This window comes from Salmo salar, chromosome 04, assembly GCF_965601325.2.
Source record: "Salmo salar chromosome 04, fSalSal1, whole genome shotgun sequence".
Taxonomy (NCBI): Eukaryota; Metazoa; Chordata; class Actinopteri; order Salmoniformes; family Salmonidae; genus Salmo; species Salmo salar.
Window position 1 is genome coordinate 66400179 of NC_138294.1, and position 23628 is coordinate 66423806.

At 41.5% G+C, this 23628-nt stretch overlaps 1 protein-coding gene across 1 annotated transcript in view; it reads left to right on the forward strand.

The window, feature by feature from the left end:
* The first annotated feature begins 321 nt into the window (after positions 1 to 321).
* LOC106603449 (VPS37D subunit of ESCRT-I) overlaps positions 322 to 23628 on the forward strand; it is a 47932-nt gene continuing 24625 nt past the window's right edge. The window contains exons 1-2 of the mRNA XM_082974623.1: positions 322 to 634; positions 9158 to 9329. Coding sequence (XP_082830749.1) covers positions 512 to 634; positions 9158 to 9329 — 295 coding nt within the window. The 5' untranslated portion in view covers positions 322 to 511. The remainder of the gene's footprint in view (positions 635 to 9157; positions 9330 to 23628) is intronic.

The following is a 23628-nucleotide window of genomic DNA, read 5'->3' on the forward strand; positions in this document are numbered from 1 at the left end:
TAGTTGCTACAAAATGATGCTATGTAACAACAGTCAAGGAAGTGAAAATGGTTGCAATATTCCATTTGCCAAACTCACACAGCATAACTGCACACTTGCCTACATACTGTAACGACGTCGTTACAATACATTGAAAATGCTTTCAAATGTAAGTTACACAATGCATTATTATTATTACACATTTTGGGGTATTTAGGAAATACAGGACAATCAGTATGCAATAATAAAATACTGCCAAACAAAATCGTGGCAGAGATGTATTACTGTTTATAACCTTTGCTTATAAACGACCATGCCTTCCTGTGGTTGTCAGCGACATTACATTAACTGCAAACGTGGTAAGTATGTGTCCCTGCATCTTGTATTGTCTCCGCCAACAGAAACGTTCCGTTCTCGCTACGCGGTCTGCTTCAACACAACACGCGCGTTCGGCTGTGCTATTCACTGCGAACGACATGGAACCAAATGGGCTTACAAACGAACTCGTCTGAACTGCTTGTGAATTAATACAATGTCCAATTTTAAGGACACGAACTCTATCCCAGACGGGTATAGGGCTCTAAACACCAGTGAATTGCAGGAGCTTTTACAAGATGAAGAAAAAATGGACCAGATCGTCCGACTCAATGAGAAGGTATTTGGTTCTACAATGTGATAACTATCGAATAAAACCACAGTTTTGCTAAATGTATCTGTCAATTACATGTGGTTGAGATTACATTTTCCAGACTATTAGGCTACATTAAAACTCAAATAGGTCTCAACATTATGTTCTCTGCTGATTTCTATAGAGCGCGAAATAATTGCTTTGATGCCTCATCGTATGGCACATCATGTAGGCTATAGGCAAGGCATGAGCCGCTTTATTATCCTCCTATGACACTATATTATTGTGCGTGGCTTCCAATGGGAAAAGCCTTCAATGTTTTCCTCCACGTTCTCCTTCAATCCGATAGACTTTACGTGAATGTAAATAGTATGTTCAATTGGCATTGTTCACATTCCATTCGTTTTTTACAGAATGTTTTTCCATACCAATCAACATGAACAGGGAATTCCTGCTTGCCATACACCTTGCCATACAGGACATGTTCAGTGAGCTGCAGGATCAACCTATTCAAAATGCTATAAAGGCACTAAAATGTTCCTTTGAAAACATATAATCGGTCTCTCTGTCCCACACACACGCACATTTAAATGCAAATACACCTCTTTCTGTCTTTCTGTCTTATTCCTCACTAGAACATCTATTCCTAGATGTAATGTTAAATTACTAGGGCAGTTTGTTCTTGTTCTATTTGTCTTGCACAGTTCAAAAAATAATTGTGATTCATGGTACATAGCCCTCTGCTTGAACTCATCAGGTGTGGCATTCATTCTTGGACAGAGAGAAAATCATTATTCATTTGGGACTGGATGCGCATGTGTCCAATTCAGATCGAGACATGACATTTGAAACCTGCCTCACTGCTGCAGCGAATGAATTAGAGAGATGTTTCCAAAGTGGTTGCATCTCACTGAGAGAGGCCATGGAATGCTCCCAAGGAACTGGATCAGAATTACTTAGCTAGAGGCATGTTAGGGATTTCAGTAATGGTTGTAGTAGCAGCTGCATTCGACTTGACCAAGACATTTGATTGAACATACATTTATAAAATGTTACATGCCAGTAATAAGCTTATACTGGTTAGTTGAGACATTCACACACAATTCTCATTTACAGTTTGTGTAACTAAACATCAGTAGGGTGTCTGGGTGTGCCCCCCTCCCATTGTTTTTCCTGCAGTTGCCATTGTTAGTTTAATAAAGCTCACATATGCATGGTTGGCTGACATGTGAGCATGTGGTAGTGGTAGTTGAGCTCATTGTAGGGGCTGGCTCCACAGCCCCTATGATCCACTGGTGAGCAGCGCTTCAATTCATTAACACTTTGGGGTCTCCAAGGGCAACAGCTCTGAAAGGGTCATTAATGGCACAATAAGATGGATGCTTGTGTATATAGCCCACCTCTCAATAGCTACTGGCTAGCTCCCGCTAGAGAATGTTCTCAGTCTCCTGACTGGCATAATTGCTATCCTCTACTGGCTCCATGGGATTTGACATGGGTAGTAAGCACTAACTGGGAAAATTAAATTACAGTCATCTGGACACTGTAACTGCTCCATTTGAAGACACTCAGTCCCTGAGCACCTCAGCTTACCACAAATGGCAGTGAAGGAGCAGAGCAACACTCAAGCCCTTTTCCCCCAAGACAAATCTAGCTGGTAAATTCTTGCAGATTGTACAGACTTGATGGGAAATGAGCCAGTATCCTCACGCTGGCATATTAAATCATAACACATTCATCATGTTTGTATAATACATTTCCCAATATCAAATGTCAAACAATTAGATTTTATACTAGGTTCACATACATTTTTATTGTATATCCAGTTCTTGTGTCTTCACATATTGACCCACAGAAACTGCCACATCAGTACATTTTCAACTCGAGAAGTTCACACAACATTGTACTTCTTTCCAAATCTGAAGTGCCCTTCAAGTGTTGTTTGTCAGTGCCGGTAAACACTGTCAGGTGGTTTTCTTTACAACCAGTGCATCATCACAAGCACACAGTCCCAGGGGCTCCTGGACCTCCCGTTTGCTAAACAGGGGTAGGAGCAGCCACAGCAGGAAAAGGAAGGTCTGATGCTATTCCTGTTTAGGGAAAAACACTGGCGATTATGAATAGCCATGGATGACAGGGATTTGGAGTGAAATAAGCTGTCCTTGTAGTCACAGGAAATTCAAGGGAGAACAGTGGAGCTGCAGTGTCTTTGTGTGCTTTATTTTGACTCTGGGCCAAATGCTCCGGATTCCGCAGAACATGGGGCTCTGATTGCCTTGCAAATGATCATTATACAAACCACAAGTGTGAGAGAAATGAACAGTAAGACACTTGTGAAGGGACTGAAGTAGCCCAGTGTTGAGGGAGACTATTGAAAAACACTTGGAGCTAAATCACACTTTAGCAAAATCACAGGAACTGTTTGACACTGCTAGAATCTTTAGAGCACTTTCAAATGGGCTGCAAAGATTTGTGGTTTCTCTAAATTGCATGCGGGCCACACAGTGTGGCGTCATAGAAGTAGTTTAATACCCTGTAGACTTTGCCATCTTGCCTGCTGTGACGTGACAATGCAAATATTTCAAGCTGTTCCGATGACAATAATTAAGTATGCACAAAGTGGTGTGACAAGCCTAAGAGACAGGATATTGGCCCAGATACAAAAAATAGAGGGGCTCAGTTTAGAAAGTTCGAATGCATTTGGGAATGGAAAATATACTCCAGAAACCTACAATGAATAACTAGACTAAATGTTAATATTTAGATTATTTTACTACATGGAATGAGTGTTTTAAATATTTAATTCTCAATTAAAATTAATACAGAAGTGGAATACAAGAAGCAAAAACCCCACATTTGGAGGATTCGTAACACAGAAAGGAAATCCAACCTCAAAGCAAACACACAAGTCAAAATGTGTTTTAAAATCTTTTTCATGCTTATATATTTTAAAGTTACAATATATTTTAAAGTTACAATATTCTTAAAAGCAATCAACAACTACTCCAGAAAAATGTAGCCTGTTGGGCATATTCTTGTTTAGATTAAGTCGTCAATGAAAAGATATTGAAATAATTTATCACCCCACTAGATAAATCTACATAAACTAAATCTTGACCTGACAAAGAAAAGTTGGTCAAGAAACAGTTCAAGGGAAAAGCGTATGCACAGTATCTTGGGTAACATCTGTGGAATAAGTCACACATTTTCCTGATGACTTTCATGTCAACATGCCAGTGTCCACCGTCATTGGTTGCTTTGAAAAGTGTCATCTGACCGGCAGTAAAACGGTAGATGAGATGTTTCTCAGGGTTGAATTCTAACCTCTCAGCATCAGACGGTCAAGGTAATCCCAGAGAGCTGTCTAAAATGAGATCACATATGCAGCTGTGATGTCCAGAGCCATGATCTAATTGAAACCACAGTCTTTTATTCCCTGTGGCTTCCCAGTGGGCAAAAACTGGTTGAATCAACGTTGTTTTCACGTCTTTTCAATGTGATGACATTAAATCAACATGGAAACCTGATTGGATTTGCAAAACGTCATCAACATAAGGGCATTGTGTTTTGTTCACCCAACTTTAAACATACATTCAATAACATAGTGAATTTGTTTGTTGATTTCACATTGAATTCACATTAGTTGACAACTCAACCAAATGTAAATCAAAACTAGATGTTTAACTGACATCTATGCCCAGTTGGTTGTGACTAAGATCAGTGGAAATCATATTTCAAGCCATCACTACTTCATTAGATTATGCATTTATCATGTTGTACAGTACATCCTCCACAGCGGATTTTTAGTCATTGTAACACACAGACATACTTCTCATTTCTGTATACAGTCAGTCAGTTAGTGGTCTGAAACATCTGCATGTCCTTACATACCCAATCCTTCTGATGATGTTGAGGGAGAAGGCTGGGTCCTAAGCAGTTCTGAGAAGGCCCCTTCATTCATTTGAGAATGGGAGCCCTTGATAAAAAAGTTCCTAAGACTTTTTGTTCTTTTCCTCTATTTGATTCATCATTTTAAAGAACACAGATTAAAGCCTTGCACACTCCCCTCCCCTTTCAGCCTATCATAGCTAAATGTACTTTTTTCAAAGTGATTCTTCAACCTCGAAGTCTGAGACGATTAGGGGTTTAACTATCGAAGGGGAAATAAATGTATTTTGGACCCGCAAAGCTTCTTTGATTATTACAGTGCAGGGTTTGTAAAAAGCCTGATATGTCCAGCCAGACACTTTCCACTGAACTGGATTCCCGGGAGCGATGACATAGTTTTGTAGTTGGCCAAAGTTCGAAACAGCCTTCTTCATGCTGACTGCCGAGTGAAGCTTTTAATTAGCAATTGATTATCACCCTGAGCCAGAAGTCTTGGACTCAACCCTCTTCTCAGATAAGGTGGGCAATTTGAAATGTTCTCTCATTCCCTGTACATAGAACTGGCTCCAATTAAAGAAGAAGTCTTATCTAGAATCTTGCTCTGCGGTTTCAGCTTGCAGGAATGGAAATATTTAATCCGAAGAAGACTATATTCCCCTCCATTTTGGGAGGTGTGAGGCATACAATACGCCTTTGCTTGAAGACCACTATGATTGGATCAGTGGTTTCTGACTTTCTCTGGCTGGGGGGTGGCATTCACTTTGGTTTCCTGTTGCAAGAAACTCATGTGGTTTCAGTCGAGAAGTGAGGGTTATACGTAAACTCTGAAGTCGAAAGAAACCAATGTTGAGGAGCCATTGACTGAGTATTTCATAACTGCTGCAAGAAAACTCAATGCTACCCAGCTGCATCAATGACAAAGACCACTATCAGTGATTGTGACTCAGTAACTTGGGAAACATGCCAATACAAGCTGTAGATAATAATCCTCCCTCCTAATTCCCTTTGGCCACTGCGACAGTACGCCCTCTCTGTCTCATTCATTTTACCTCACTTAACCCTACTTTCTAATGTCACTGAGAAACTCTTCCTCCTTGGCTCTTTTTCAGTCTAAAGCACTTTCAACTGACCCACTTTGTTGTGTGTTTGTTCATGATGCAATGAACATAAATTCTCACATTCCTGTAAGCAAATTAATTTCAAGTGGAGGCATGCCCCATGAGGACAGCCAAACTGTTTTTGGTCATGAGCAGAGTATTAAGTGAGGCAAAAATCTCATTATCATTTAACAAAATAAACCATTTATCCTCGGTATGCTTTGGTGAGCTCAGCCAGAGTTAACAATATCCCTGAGGTTTTAAACAGTGCAATTGGCAGCTAAAGAATTCATAATTTTACTTCAGGCAGAATAGCGAATCGCAATAAAAGCCTCCACGCTCTTTTGACTTCAGACAATTTGAGTTAACAGTGGGGTTTGTGGTTTGCCATCCTGTCTGTGCTATGCAAATGTCGTTTTAGGAACAAGATGGACGGAGCTACAGATGACAAGCCACAGAATCCCTTCATCTTGCAACTGTGTTTTTCTCATTGGGTCTAAAGCGATGCATAGCAAAAATGCCACTGGACGTACCAGTAGTCCTGACCACTGGTCCGCTGGAATACGTCGCAATACATTTTCTAATTGTCCTTTAGTTTGGGGATTATTCCCATATATTGACACTTACTTAAATGCAAAATACATTTTTGTTGAATTGAAACCTTTCACCTCGATCAAACCGACAGCGCCATTGTGTTTTGGTACACCAGAAGTACATACATTTTCAATGGAATGTTGCGTTTGCCTTGCACCATTGCATTGCAGGCAAACACAACCACTATTTATCCAGCGTATGCATCAAATTGTATGCATAGACTTGACAGAAATAGTAGCAAAAGGTAAATGTTGAACTTTTGTTGCACATACATTACTAGTCAAAAGTTTGGACACACCTACTCATTCCAGGGTTTTTCTTTGTTTTTACTATTTTCTACATTGTAGAATAATAATGAAGACATCAAAACGATGAAATAACACATATGGAATCATGTAGTAACCAAAAAAGTGTTAAACAAATCAAAATATATTTTATATTCTTCAAAGTAGCCACCCTTTGCCTTGATGACAGCTTTGCATATTGTTGGCATTCTGTCAACCAGCTTCATGAGGTAGTCACCTGGAATGTATTTCAATTAACAGTTGTGCCTTATTAAAAGTTAATTAATGTGTTTGAGACAATCAGTTGTGTTGTGACATGGTAGGGTGGGTATACAGAAGATAGCCCTATTTGGTAAAATACCAAGTCCATATTATGGCAAGAACAGCTCAAATAAGCAAAGAGAAACGACAGTCCATCATTTCTTTAAGACATGAATGTCAGTCAATATGGAAAATTTGTGAACATTTATTAAAGTGCAGTCGCAAAACCCATCAAGCACTATGATGAAACTGGCTCTCATGAGGACCACCACAGGAAAGGAAGACCCAGAGTTACCTCTGCTGCAGAGGATAAGTTCATTAGAGTTAACTGCACCTCAGATTGCAGCCCAAATAAATGCTTCACAGAGTTCAAGTCACAGACACATCTCAACATCAACTGTTCAGAGGAGACAGCGGGAATCAGGCCTTCATGGTCGAATTTCTGCTAAGAAACCACGACTAAAGGACACCAATAATAAGAAGAGACTTGCTTGAGCCACAAGCAATTGACATTAGACCGGTGGAAATCTGTCCTTTGGTCTGATGAGTCCAAATATGAGTTTTTTGGTTCCAACCGGCTTGTCTTTGTGAGACAGAGTAGAGGAACGGATGATCTCTGCATGTGTGGTTCCCATCGTGAAGCATGGAGGAGGAGGTGTGATGGTGCTTTGCTGGTGGCACTGTCTGTGATGTATTTAGAATTCAAGGTACACTTAACCAGCATGGCTACCACAGCATTCTGCAGCGATACGCCATCCCATCTGGTTTGCACTTAGTGGAACTATCATTTGTTTTTCAACAGGACAATGACACCTCCAGGCTGTGTAAGGGCTATTTCGCCAAGAAGGAGAGTGATGGAGTGCTGCATCAGATGACCTGAACTCCACAATCACCCGACCTCAACCTAAATGAGATGGTTTGGGATGAGTTGGACTGCAGAGTGAAGGAAAAGCAGCCAACAAGTGCTCAGCATATGGGAACTCCTTCAAGACTGTTGGAAAAGCAAGAAATACATTCCAGGTGACTACCTCATGAAGCTGGTTGAGAGAATGCCAAGAGTGTGCAAAGCTGCCATCAAGGCAAAGGGTGGCTACTTTGAAGAATCTCAAATATAGAATATATTTTAATTTGTTTAACACTTTTTTGATTACTACATGATTCCATATGTGTTATTTCATAGTTTTGATGTTTTCACTACTATTCTACAGTGTAGAAAATTTTGAAAATTAAGAAAAACCGTTGAATGAGTAGGTGTGTCAAAACTTTTGACTGGTACAATATATCCACAAAAATGTTGGATTAGATCATGAAAAAGTTAGAAACATGTATTACGCAGTATTGATGCAATGATGCTGTCGGTCTGATCGAGGCGTTAGTCTGTGGAACTGTCACTATTAATGACTCTACATGTATACATTTTCTTGCCTGTGGTGTGAAGATTCTTGAAAGTGTAAGCAATAGCCTGACTTTAGTCTTGAGTTTGGTTTTTTAACAACTTTAAAGGGCTGATATGTGAAGTAAGCAAAATGTTACTTCGCTAGTGCCAAGTCATCAACTGAATCCTCCCCGTGTGTATGCCAAAGCCACAAGCGTATCATGCGGTCCATGTGTAACATGAGCGAGGCTCTTGACCAGGAATTCAAAGTCCGCTATTTGCCAGAGGTGGAAAGTCACATTGGTTTGGGAATGTGGCCTATAAGTTCTTTTTTTAACATAAACTTTTATTGATCTTGTTTAACACATCTTGACTTAACCGTCACATGAAATGAAGTATCAAGGGCCCTCAGTTTTATTAACCCTGACTGGGAAAGTCCTTTGATATATTCAATATTTACTATAGCCCTACTGGTTGAAGTTCACACCTTGGAACAGGTTTTTGTTCTTAAGTAACTCACCATCAAACATTCATGTATATACAGTAAACCCTTGTTCCTTCCTGTGTTTCTGGCCTTCAATGACCCTGCTGTTTCTCACAATTTCATACTTTCCACACTGACTAACCCCTTTGCTGTTGCTTTCTCTGCTCAAACCCTATGAGAAAACATTTCCCAGCTCAATACATTTCAAACTCAGTGTGTAGAGCATTTCCTGCAGAGTGAGGTTAACCTTGAAGATCTATTGAAGCTTGACACATTTTTTATTTAACTATGAATTCTGTGAAGGCTCAGTTGAGCAGATTTGTAAACATCAATCTTTAAATAGCTAAATAAATATGTACATTTCCAACTGTTGTGCCAACTTTAGACTCCTATTAATCAAGATGCTATAAGTAGGTTGATACACGTACACCTGTATTACTGGAATACTATTTTAAACATGGCACCCTACCATCACAGTCTGTTATTGATTCAGTTAATCCATTTACCTTTTCTTTGTGTGTGCTGAGCTGTACATTCTCAGGGTTCTGACTCCATGCCTGTCTCCAGTTTCAGGAGCTGCAGGTGGACAGAGAGATTCTGCTGACCTCCAACCGGAGCTTGGCCGAGGAGAGCCTCGCCAGGCGACCCCGCCTCAACAACGGCAAACTCCAGCTGGCTGAGAAATATAGGGATCTGACCAATGTGGCAACCGCCTGCCGGGAAAAACAGAGCCGGCTCGGTGAGTCTACATGTGACCAAGAGAGGCAGAGGAGAAAGGACGATTGTCTCTGTTTCTGGGTGTACATGGAATATTGCTGTCAGCCATGAGTCAGGATTAAGAATATAAAAATACATCTGGATAAGAATTTATGGAAATATAATGTCTGTGTGAGGAGTGATCATAGACCAGGGAACGAGAGTTTGATGAGCTGTTGTACCTGACTATTTTTGAGGTAAGCCGCAAAATCTACAATGGTTTATTAATAACATCTAAACAACCCCAGGGTGTGTGCCTTTGTGTCTGTGGAAACACATCACAGAGAATCACGGTTCCATAACAACGCCCTAATGTCGGCTGTTTCATTTATGAGGCCCGCGCTGATCAGTGTCGCGACCTCTTGTGTGGATTGTTATTACATTTGACAGGTTGGTGGGTGAAATCTGCTGGCATTGTTGGGATCCAAACTCTGGACCTGGTCCACGCCCCTCCCCTCCAGTCCCGCTCATGGGTGTGAGGGGCGGAGGTGGGGTCTTGCAGAACTATTGTGTCCCCATGGGTGAGCTCCGGCAAAGGGGTTCCACCCCTCTTTCAACACTAGCCAAGAGTAACCACTGGAGCATGTATGAAATAGGACTCCTGCTCCACATGAGCCTGTTTCATTTCCCAAACAGTTAACAGGGGCGCTCCTCTGCTAAGGGAGCTGTTTTTTAAAATGTTTATTCTATTTGGCCAAAAGGACTGAATATTGTGTTTCTCCTGGTTTCCTTCTTGGCAGTGTAAGAAGCTGACTGTTTTCTCACGGTCAGACAGACTCGCACATCTCAGGGTCATCTTTGACTCGCTGAATCAAAGAATATGTTATTTAAACAGACAAACAAATAAACAAAATACAGAATAACATATTTTTTCTTATGGTACTGTTCATTGAACTTGCTGAGCTACCCACGAGGCCAAAGTAAACTAGGCAGAAACCTCAGTACCCAAAGGAGCGCCATCACTCTAACCTCCTCGGGCTGAGTAATTGTATGGTTTATTCCGCGGTGGCCCTCATTGCCTTACCTCGTGTTTTCTAAGAGACAAAGGGGCCCCTTTTTGGGGCAGTCCTTCCGAGACTTGAGAGAGAACTTCAGTCTCGCTGTCTTATCGTAGCCCTTTACACTCAGTTGAAAATGGCAGATTTGGGCACTAATAAGTGCTTAAATTTAAGCATAGTGGCTGTACAGTAACATGCTATACATGACGCCAGATATCTGGCTCTGCACTTCACAGCACTGTATGGGTTTTGACTGACAGAACTGCGCCCGACAAGAAGTTGGCCCCATCCCTCCCAGTAATTGGAGAACTTTAGAAATGTTTTGGGTTGGCTGAGTGAGGGAAATGCTGTAAATTAAGATTACTCTATGTATTTGGAAAGACAGGACATTGAGGATTATAAAAAATACTGCTTGGATGTCATAAAAGGAAGCCAAACACCCGTGAGTCCAAATGTACACTTCACATTTCTAAATCATAAAACTCATGTCATATACAGTGTCAAAGTTTATGATCACTATGTTTGATGTACAGCTACAAGATGACATAGCGTCATACCCTGGGTTGTTCTGAACAGAATGATCCTATGTTTGTTTATTGTGAAGAAAATTTGCCTCGTCACACTTCACCTTTATGCATTCATGACCTATGTTCCCTCAAAAAAGTTTATCACTGAGCAAATTTCAGGTCTGCTGAGCGCAAACTTGAACGTTGTGAAAACTTCTGGGACCCGTTTACTGTGGACACTGAGGCTGTACCCGCTTTAAGTAACAGTTTTAAGTAGGCTTCTAAGGCTATTTGATCATAATGTAGGACTATCAGTGGGCCACAATCAAAAACAATGGAGAAAATGCATCCCATATCATTTTAACATGGAAATAGCTGTTCAATCTTCAGCCTACAGTAGCAGCCAATGTGTGTTCAATGTAGGTCTACATTCTATGAGACATTTGAAAAAAAACATGCAGCGCTTGACATTAACTTGTTTATCCACTTGTCCTTCAGACAAGGAGGTGACTGGAAATGTTGTGTTGTTTGATGCAAGAAACCACTTCACAAAATAAAATGCATTATTATTCCCATGCCGTTATTACAGATAATAAGGGAAATTATGCTACCCTCTGCCAATTGGCTACTTAGCTTATTCAAGCTTATTCAAGTCTCAAAATACAACACTGCCCCTTTAAGACAAAAAAGCTCTTTACCTGACTTGCTTTTTTGAAAGTTGAAATGCACGTTTTATAGGAAGCAATCATTCACCCATTGCTGACTACAACTTATCTGTAACTGGGCTAATAACTCAGTAACTAGCAAAGGATATTAACAAATGCACAACTGTGCATTCTTCACTACATGTAGCTCTGGCTTTGATCTCAAAACAAGCACATCTACTCAGGACCGCTCATGCTGTAAACACAGTCCAGCTCAACGTGAATGGCACAGATCCATATATGACAATCGTCTATTTGTATATAGGCCTGCTGCAGCTCTGATTGGTTATGGCATACCGGTCTGTGTAGAGTATGGGCCTGAGTCGTGCCTGTCAATGCAATAGAATCCTACTCAGATGCATTCTCCCTACAACAAAATCTCTTGCATAGTTAGTTTTGTATACTAAGTCTTGCATAGTTCATTTTGTTTTGGTATGTTGCATTGAAAGTGGCTAATATTGTGTTAATTTGATCACAATTCCCACAGTAAAGGGAACCGTTGATAGTGTTAACTAACGGGGAAAACTCTAAAAAGTTGAGTGAAGTTCAATCTCGTGTTTCTCTGTGCGGGCTTATATTTATTCTGCATAGCAGTCCCGGGGAGCTGTGTGCCCGCACACAGTTTAGAGGGAACATTGCTCATGTCTCCTTTCTATGCACACCAAAATTACGATCTGTTTCTCTGATTTGCCTTGTGAAACCTAACACTGTAAGATCATATTTTATAACTTAGCTAGAGATGGAGGTGTGTTCTTTTGTCTGGAGACCAAATTGGAGATTTTAGGTTCCAACCGCTGTTTCTTTGTGAGACGCGGTGTGGGTGAACGGATGATTTCTGCATGTATATTTCCCACCGTAAAGCATGGAGGAGGAGGTGTTATGGTGTGGGGGTGCTTTGCTGGTGATTTATTTAGAATTCAAGGTACAGTTAACCAGCATGGCTACCACAGCATTCTGCAGCGATACACCATCCCATCTGGTTAGGGCTTAGTGGGACTAGGATTTGTTTTTCAACAGGACAATGACCCAACACACACGCCAGGCGTGTAAGGGCTATTTTACCAAGAAGGAGAGTGATTGAGTGCTGCATCAGATGACCTGGCCTACACAGTCCCCAAACCAACCAAATTGAGATGGTTTGGGATGAGTCAGACCGCAGAGTGAAGGAAAAGCAGCCAACAAGTGCTCAGCATATGTGGGAACTCCCTCAAGACTGTTGGAAAAGCATTCCAGGTGAAGCTGGTTGAGAGAATGCCAAGAATGTGCAAAGCTGTCATCAAGGCAAAGGGTGTCTATTTGAAGAATCTCAAATATAAAATATATTTTGATTTGTTTAACACTTTTTTGGTTACTACATGATTCCATGTGTCATTTCATAGTTTTGACGTCTTCACTATTAGTCTACAATGTAGAAAATAGTAAAAAAACTAAAAAACATTTTGACCGGTAGTGTATATGAAAGGCTTTTGTCTGCTGCTCTCCCGCTAGCTGGTAGTTCAAAGAAAATGGCACATGAATGTGTAGATAGTTGCTTCGAAAAGCCTCTTAAGGCAGACGGCCCACCCCTCAGGCTGGGTTTTCGCTGCTGTAACTGTGTGCAAACTCACCAGCTAATGGTCATGGGAAAGATTGGGCACATCAATGCCAGCAGGAAACTGAGCAGTTGTCAGGGGATTTGGGGGTGGAAAGGGGCCTTGTCTTTGCTTAGCAGAGGCATGATGTTGACAGGACGACAGTAGAGCTGCACCAGTGGGGTATGTTAGAGCTCTTAAATGCTTTAGCAGAGCAGCAGCCGCTCGGTAGAGGAAGCCGTAAAACCCCTCTTCTTGAGCCTCATGGGTGAAACTCAGAAATATGTTACTTTTTCTTCAATTGGGGATAAAGCAGGTGCTGCTCAGATCAACAGATGTTTAAATCAGTTAAATTGCCGAACACCTATTTTGATGTTTAGATGAATTTATCCATATTATTTACAGAGGAAATCTCAAAAGCACCCGATTTAAATTAACCCTCATGTACAACAGGCATGTTTTGAAGCCAATCGTTCCTCCCCTTTTATCCCCTTCTACAGCCTTAGCAGCTGTCCAATGATGGAAGGAGGGTGGAATGTTCACCTTCTTGTCACCACACACACACATACTGTACCAACACTCCAGCTGCACCAACAAAGCAGGATGGTTGGGAGTCCGTCCTTCCTCCACAAAACATCTGATTCTCATTTGGCCAGAGGAGAGGGAAAAAGATGAAAAAAAGGAAGAATTCCTTAGGCAAGAAATCGCAGAAGAGTTACACTGTGTTCTGGCTCAACGTATTGTGTGTATTGCGTAATGCAGCTTGCTTATGTGGTCAAGATTGCTGTGGTCACAGGTGGACCTGCAGCCTTTGTCTGTTTGTCTGTCACTTGTCACATCAACTTCCCACCACCAGCTCACGGTCTATTCTTTTCAGCTTGTTCCCACTATTGATAATTAGTAGTGTAATAACCTTGTTAAAACCAAGTATAGAGTTTATTTGTTATAATTAATTGGTATTAGATTTAAAAGGTGATCGAATTGCTCCTGAATTGTAATGTCGTTAATGCATTTCTTTTTAATAAATATTTATTTAATGTACAAGTGAATAGGTTGGTTTACTTTTAAGTAAACATTTTGACCAACAAGGTAGCTTGTTAAGCTGTGGCCAATAGGAGAGTTGACCTCGTTAACAGGAGGCCTGGGGGAAAGAGACATTATCAGTGTTGGTGAAGAAAAACTATAAAAGATGATGATAAAAGTATAACAAAACCCATGTCTACTGAGTTTTGAAGGGAAATACTGATTTGATTTTATAATAGAGTTATTATTTTGTTAAAGAAAGACTTAGTGGAGACTGAAGCTAACGACGTACCGTCTCATCGTGGAGGTATTTGACAGCTCGAGGTTAGCCTAGCATCGTGCGAGACTTGGAGAGAATTGCTTGTGGAAGATTAACGAGTTCATGTTTCTATGGGATATCTGTTGCTGCTAAGGAGTACTGTCAGCATTGATAGCTGCGCTTGCTGTGGATCTTGTGACACCTGCACGGAACTGCTATATGTTACCTCGCTGAGGAAATGTCTACGAGTGAGTAACCACAACGGTGGGGTACTTCGGGACTTTATGTGTAGTGATTTTTTTTTTTAGCTCCAACACGCTCCAACAGGTCTAAGCAAGCTTGCAAGTAATTTGGACATGGGTTGTGCACGACTCATTAGGGTTCATTATTTGTATTTATTTTGATGTGGTACATTGAAAATGTGGTAATATACATCTTGAACCTTATGTCTGTTGCATTGGTGGAGTCATTTACTGTTTCAGTTTAATTTAATGCATGGGAAAGAATATCCTTATATAATTACAAAAATCTATAATCAGTCTATCTGAAGTTAATACCCTAGTTGTCATCACCCTTGTCACGTGTGCTCCCTCTCCGGCCTCTAGGTCACCAGGCTGCTCGTTATGATGCACACCTGTCACCATCGTTGCTCGCACCTGCGCGACATCAGACTCACCTAGACTCCATCACCTCCCTGAATACCGGGAGGTGATGGAGTCTAGGTGAGTCTGATGTCGCGCAGGTGCGAGCAACGATGGTGACAGGTGTGCATCATGTGAATGTGATGTGTGATGTGATGTGTGATGTGAATGTGATGTGATGTGAATCCCTGAATACATATATATATGTGTGTGTGTGTGTGTGTGTGTGTGTGTGTGTGTGTGTGTGTGTGTGTGTGTGTGTGTGTGTGTGTGTGTGTGTGTGTGTGTGTGTGTGTGTGTGTGTCACTCACTCCCTTTGGTTCCTTCCCCAGGCGTCATTGTTTCTGTTCCAGTGTCATGTCTGTGTGCTGTTAGTGTTTCTTGTTTTGTATTATATTCTGTTTGTTTTATTAAAACACTCACTTCCTGAACTTGCTTCCCGACTGTCATCGCACATCGTTACAACCCTAGCGAGTTTACAATAGGGATTCTTATTGGAGATGTCCTTCTCACCTAATGTCCCATGCTGTTCAGATATTCTAAGTAAGGTAATGTTGTGAGAGTCAAATTCGAGCCTGGTGAGAGGGTTACAGTAGTATTGACTTCCAAGTTTAGATATATTTCTCCCCCTCGTTTCAAATTACTGTCAGCACTGAGGCTTGGGCTTATTTGTGGGATTCAAAATACCCAGAAGGTGAATTCAGAGCTGTTTCCCCTTGAGTTGTGAATTTTGTTTGCACAAGTTTGGGCTCTAACTTCTGACAGAAAGTAGGCAACAAATCTGATCTATGTATTTAGAGTTTCTTCTTTTTCTCTATAGACAGACGGCATGTGTTTCCGACGTCACCTCCTCTCAGAACACACAGAAAGAAACCTGTGGTCAATGCTTCCGCCCACATTGAATGTACACAGAATGGGACTGCTGCAGAAAAGTATGCCCCCTGCTCTACAACGTGGGCTCTTCCCACCCACAGATATCTTTCAGTGTGACTTGAGATACATCTGGAACTATTACAATAAATTAGGTCATTATACATGTTAACGTGAAAAGAAGCACCAAGACAAACAAAGCCCACTTCTCTGAGTGACCATGAAGCGCAAGGCTTTTATTGGCCTCTTACACTCCCACGGCTTCAGACTGATTGGAAGCCAGCCACTTTAGTGCTAGGGTGTGAGATTGCACTGGGACTGGTGTGAGTCAGTAATTAAGTCCGTTTCATTTCGGTATGTGTGTTGGTGGGGGTAGTTATCAAAGTTGGATTAAGGCTACTGAACTCCCCTTACACAGACCTTACCACATGGGGGGAGAATGGGGCCCTTTGCAGGCTTTTGTACTCAATCCCCCTGAGAATCAAACCACAACTGCCAGATAGACAAAGACAGCCCTCACTTATGTGTAACAAATGATACATAAAGTAGTTATGTAACAAATGGAAAACAGTTTTTCTCAACATTGCACATTCCAATGGGAATTGTGTACCCATAGTTTCACAGCATTGTACAAGAGAGAGAGTAATCTCTGCAGCATGAGGAGACCTTCAGTGGTCTGAACAAGTATTTTTTTTGCCCGCACCCATATTTAACTATATTCTTCCCATGATCTTGACCTTTTCGAGTTCTGGAGGTGTAATTAAACATGTTAGCATTGGCCTAATTAAACATGTTAGCATTGGCCTATGTAAGGAGCTTTCCCTCCATTACCTCACACAGTGTAGGCCTGCTGTATACTGCCAAGTTGTCATAAAGAGATTGTGAAATAATTGGCTCGATGTCTAATTTTTTGGGGAGCTGTAAGGACAAAATAAAATGCCCAACAAATGTGATATAGTGGTGAGCTGTGAAAGCACACATTGTAGGAAGATATCTAGAGACAAAATCCTTCACCTTTCAACTAGCCTGAAGGTGTAATCAATCTTGCTGGATTTGTGTTTTGAATTCTTCTCATGTTATTTTTTGCTGATGTAGAGAAACAGTTATCGTTAGCTGCTGAAGGCACTAGAAGATGCTAACGCTGTTGCTATTGTCAGACTGTAATAAAGTAAAGATGAAGCCACTCGGCTCCAATCCGGAGTGCTAGCACTGCTCTAACCTCCTCTGCACGCACACAGTCTTCTTGGATCTGAGGAGAGCTGAGAAACCATTCTGTACAAATCTCATTACACAAGATGCTGGGGCCTCATTTATAACTGTTTCGTAAGTTTCACACTCAATATCTGCGTGCGCCATTTCTGAAAAGAATACGTACATCTAAAAATATTGAGATTTATAAACTTGGCACATGCCATACATAGGCTACGCATGTTTTCCATTCTGAATCAGACCTGTTGTAAAACTGCTGTGCGTGTGTGTAACATGGTGGGTTATGTGTCCACTTGACACTTCAGAAATATGTGTTTATGTATTCCTATTGGTTGGTTGAATTTACATATCAATAAGGTGTTATTTCCATTGATCATGCTTGCAGATAGGGGGAGATCGAAAACATACATTCTTCCCAGTCTGATATTGATATGCAAGCGGTAGGTCACGTTCTGAAATCCTATATTCTATTATCATATTAACATGTGTACGAGGTCACTATGTACATGTCCAGATTTATGTACAGTGCCTTTTGAAACTATTCACACCCCTTGACTTTTTTCACATTTTGTTGTGTTACAACCTGAATTTTAAATGTATTAAATTGAGATCAGTGGCGGTCGGTGCCGTTTAAAATGAGGGAGCACCATTTTTATTTTATGAGCATGGCCTTATTTCTATTACAGCATATTGGATGACTGCATTCATATTCCATTAACCCAGCTCCATGTAACGCCCAGCTCCATGTTACATTAGGCTACTACATGATATTCAAATTTTCCGTATACCCATCATGAGGTTGCTACAACCTAGCCTCTGAATTAAAGTTCACAACGTAGGTGCACAGGTCGAGAAAAACATTTGAGTAATCAAGGTGACAAAATGTGACACATTCAATACCGCCTTGCAGACTCTTTCCTGCATTTAGCTGATCTAGGGTGCACTGTAATACTTGGTCCAACAGTTGCAAACAAGAGTTTCGATTGGACAAATTCATGTATGTTTATCCTCGTTTTGTTTGCTTCCGTTTAACTTTTTTCAACAGAATCGGCGGAATGAATACACCCCTGATCACATGCAAACACAGTTCACTTTCATAACAGCCACATACAAACAGCATGATCATTTTGCTCGTTGTATAATTCCTTCTCGCATCTATGAGCTCTCCTACTCTCATCTTTTCCCCTCGCTTGTGCACAGCCCAACAGCTGTCTGTGACCAGACGAAAAAACCTTTCCAAGCCAAACCTTCATATCATTACCATTAACCACTACACACAGTCTACATTGTTGTCACCATTTTAGCTAACGTCATAATCAACATAGCTACTAGAACTAACGCGTCAGTAAACCCACTACAATAACACAATACAGTGTACAGTCAGCAATCAGTTTAGCAGTTACCCGGTGTCAATAAATTAATAAAAACAAAAGTCTACCTTACTTGGAAGAGTTCTAGTGTTGGATGACCATAACCACCTAGCAAACATAGCATCACTCTCTGTTTGAGCTGGGTGTTTGAGTAGGCTGAACTAGCTAGCTGCATAGCTAAGTGAAAGTAAAAAAATAACTAAATATAGCTAGCTCTCTCTCTCTCTTGCTTCTCCTTCATTTTTAAATGAATACATTTGTTCAAAACTGTTCAACTATTGTATTTCTCTCACTTTGAGTCAACTACTGCCCACATTTTATGCACTGCATAAATGTACTAGATTAAATGTAAATGTACTTCAGTACTAGATTCATTCTCTGATTCTTTGATTGGGTGGACAACATTTCAGTTCATGCTGCAAGAACTCTGATAGGTTGGAGGACGTCCTCCGGAAGTTGTCATAATTACTGTGTAAGTCTAAGGAAGGGGGTGAGAACCATGAGCCTCCTAGGTTTTGTATTGAAGTCAGTGTACCCAGAGGGGGACAGAAACTAGCTGTCCTCTGGATACACCATGGTGCTACCCTACAGCGTGCTGTTGAGGCTACTGGAGACCTTCATTGCAAAACAGTGTGTTTTAATAAATTATTTGGTGACGTGAATATATTTAGTATAGTTTTATCTATAAAGGATAATTTTTGAAATGTTTCACTATTATTTTTTTAAATTAAATTCACTGAGGAGGATGGTCCTCCCCTTCCTCCTCTGAGGAGCCCACTGATTTAGATTTTTTTTGTCACTGGCCTACACACTATACCCCATAATTTGTACAAATTAATTCGAAATGAAAAGCTGAAATGTCTTGAGTCAATAAGTATTCAACCCCTTTGTTATGGTAAGCCTAAACACGTTCAGGAGTAAAACATTTGCTTAACAATTCACATAATAAGTTGCATGGACTATGTGTTTAATAATAGTTTTTAACATGCTTTTCAAATGACTACCTCATCTCTGTACCCCACACATACAATTATCTGTAAGGTCCCTCAGTCGAGCAGTGAATTTCAAACACAGATTCAACCACAAAGACCAGGGAGGTTTTCCAATCCCTCGCAAAGAAGGGCACCTATTAGTCGATGGGTAAAATAAAAAAACGCAGACATTGAATATCCCTTTGACTGGGTGTATCAATACACCCAGTCACTGCAAAGATACAGGCGTCCTTCCTAACTCAGTTGCCGGAGAGGAAGGAAACCGCTCAGGGATTTCACCATGAGGCCAATGGTGACTAAAACAGATACAGAGTTTAATGGCTGGAAAACCTGGTTCAGTTTGCTTTCCACTGGGAGATAAATTCACCTTTCAGCAGGACAATAACCTAAAACACAAGGCCAAATCTACACTGGAGTTGGTTACCAACTGAGTTAAAGTTTTGACTTAAATATGATTGAAAATCTATGGCAAGACCTGAAAATGGTTGTCTAGCAATGATCAACAAGCAATTTGACAGAGCTTGAAAAATTATAAAATGGGCAAATGTTGCGCAATCCAGGAGAGGAAAGCTCTTAGAGAGTTACCCAGAAAGACTCACAGCTGTAATCGCTGCCAACGGTGATTCTAACATGTATTCACTAATCTAATCAAGATATAATAAATACATTTACTGAGTATTTTGTGTACATTGCTGAAGGAAAAAAAAGACAATTTAATGCATTTTAATCCCATTTTGTAACACAATAAAATGTGTCCAGATTTACTGTGTATGTGTACAGTACCTGTTAGATATTGGAGGCATCCTGGGATGTGCTTTACTATTGTATTGCTGTAAGAGCGAGTTAGCTTGCATGCTCTAATTGTAATGGCCGCAATAACTCCCTGCTAATTCACAATGATTTTCACACTACATTTTACATATAGTCATTTAACAGATGCTCTTATTCAGAGCGACTTATAGGTGCAATTAGAGTTAAGTGCCTTGCTCAAGGGCACATTTTTCATCTAGTCTGCTCTGGGATTTGAACCAACAAACTTTCAGTTTTTGGCCCAACACCCTTAACCTCTAGGCTACCTGCCAAATCAAGAATATACAGCCATCAACATACTGTTCTCCTGCACATCTAATGTGCTTCCTTGTGTCCATCGTCAGAATAAATACCAATCAACTGGGATCGCTGGCTGGACAATCCTTTCTTTAAAAACATAACGCAAGAGTTACACTGGTGCCGACATCAGTCTTCTTGTCTTTTCTGGACACCTGTTACATGTGAACAAGCATTAAAACTTTGCCTGGAAAACACCCTCCATTCACCTTTTATGGTGACAATAGCACCCTCTATTTGCTGTATAATTTGGCACTATTGGAAATAGACCACTGCAGTTTGTAAAAGAAAGTGCAATGGCATATTTGAATGACATTTCTGTAGAGGTTTGGGCGAACATTTAGATATTTTACTGTGAACTTTTCAAACTAAACATGCATGCTGCCTATAGCAAGTGCCTGTCCATGCATTCTGAAAGATTGATTGCATATTGGAAACAATTTAAAGGTAGGCTACAGCCCACATTTCTATGCAAGAGGATGAATTGTTGTTCAATATCTTGTTCATCAATAGATTGTTGTGTTTCTATAACCTGCTTTGGTATAGGCTCTGAGATTAAGTTTATGATGTTGTGCTCCTATCACACAACAATACTGTAGCCCACCCATAGGCCTACTGTCAACTATTTTACATAAGCTACTGGTCTATTCACTGTGTTGTCAGAATTTTGTCCTTTTTTTGCAGTAATTGATGCTGTATTTGGCAAAGGTATGTGACAGTTAATGAAAGAGAAAACAATAGCAAACCTGTCAGCAGAACGTTTGAATTCAACAATGTTTTGCTTTGACTTTTCCCCCAACCTTTTCCACCTGCGAATTCTGAAACATTGTCTAGGCTAGTCAAAACAAATTTCAATTACAGTAAGCTACAGTAATAACATACATTACACGACCAAAAGTATTAATGTGGACACCTGCTCATCGGACAACTCATTCCAAAATCATAGGCATTAATATGGAGTTGGTCCCACCATTGCTGCTATAACAGCCTCCACTCTTCTGGGAAGGCTTTCCAAAGATGTTAGAACATTGCTATGGGGACTTGCTCCTATTCAACCACAAGAGCATTAGTGAGGTCAGGCACTGATGTTGGGTGATTAGGTCTGGCTCGCAGTTGGCGTACCAATTTATCCAAAAGGTGTTTCGTTGAAGTTGAGGTCAGAGCTCTGTGAAGGCCAGTCAAGTTCTTCTACACCGATCTCGATGAACCATTTCTGTATGGACCTCACTTGTGCACAGGGGATTGTGATGCTGAAACAGGAAAGGGCCTTCCCCAAACTGTTGCCGCAAAGTTGGCAGTACAGAATCTTCTAGAATGTCATTGTATGCTGTAGCGTTGATTTCCCTTCTCTGGAACTAATGGGCCTGAACCATGAAAAAACAGCCCCAGACCTGTTATTCCTCCTCCACCAAACATTACAGTTGGCACTATGCATTGGGGCAGGTAGTGTTCTCCTGGCATCCTCCAATCCCAGATTCGCCCGTCAGACTGCGTGAATCATCAATCCAGAGTCCAAATGTCAAATAAAATAAAATTTGATTGATCACATACACACAGTCTGTTTCTGACCGTTTGAGGAGACACATGCACATGCACAGCATAGGAACTGAGTGTATATATATATACTGCTCAAAAAAATAAAGGGAAGACTTAAACAACACAATGTAACTCCAAGTCAATCACACTTCTGTGAAATCAAACTGTCCACTTAGGAAGCAACACTGATTGACAAATTTCACATGCTGTTGTGCAAATGGAATAGACAACAGGTGGAAATTATAGGCAATAAGCAAGACACCCCCAATAAAGGAGTGGTTCTGCAGGTGGAGACCACAGACCACTTCTCAGTTCCTATGCTTCCTGGCTGATGTTTTGGTCACTTTTGAATGCTGGCGGTGCTTTCACTCTAGTGGTAGCATGAGACGGAGTCTACAACCCACACAAGTGGCTCAGGTAGTGCAGCTCATCCAGGATGGCACATCAATGCGAGCTGTGGCAAGAAGGTTTGCTGTGTCTGTCAGTGTAGTGTCCAGAGCATGGAGGCGCTACCAGGAGACAGGCCAGTACTTCAGGAGACGTGGAGGAGGCCGTAGGAGGGCAACAACCCAGCAGCAGGACCGCTACCTCCGCCTTTGTGCAAGGAGGAGCAGGAGGAGCACTGCCAGAGCCCTGCAAAATGACCTCCAGCAGGCCACAAATGTGCATGTGTCTGCTCAAACGGTCAGAAACAGACTCCATGAGGGTGGTATGAGGGCCCGACGTCCACAGGTGGGGGTTGTGCTTACAGCCCAACACCGTGCAGGACGTTTGGCATTTGCCAGAGAACACCATGATTGGCAAATTCGCCACTGGCGCCCTGTGCTCTTCACAGATGAAAGCAGGTTCACACTGAGCACATGTGACAGACGTGACAGAGTCTGGAGATGCCGTGGAGAACGTTCTGCTGCCTGCAACATCCTCCAGCATGACCGGTTTGGCGGTGGGTCAGTCATGGTGTGGGGTGGCATTTCTTTGGGGGGCCGCACAGCCCTCCATGTGCTCGCCAGAGGTAGCCTGACTGCCATTAGGTACCGAGATGAGATCCTCAGACCCCATGTGAGACCATATGCTGGTGCGGTTGGCCCTGGGTTCCTCCTAATGCAAGACAATGCTAGACCTCATGTGGCTGGAGTGTGTCAGCAGTTCCTGCAAGAGGAAGGCATTGATGCTATGGACTGGCCCGCCCGTTCCCCAGACCTGAATCCAATTGAGCACATCTGGGACATCATGTCTCGCTCCATCCACCAACGCCACGTTGCACCACAGACTGTCCAGGAGTTGGCGGATGCTTTAGTCCAGGTCTGGGAGGAGATCCCTCAGGAGACCATCCGCCACCTCATCAGGAGCATGCCCAGGCGTTGTAGGGAGGTCATACAGGCACGTGTACGCCACACACACTACTGAGCCTCATTTTGACTTGTTTTAAGGACATTACATCAAAGTTGAATCAGCCTGTAGTGTGGTTTTCCACTTTAATTTTGAGTGTGACTCCA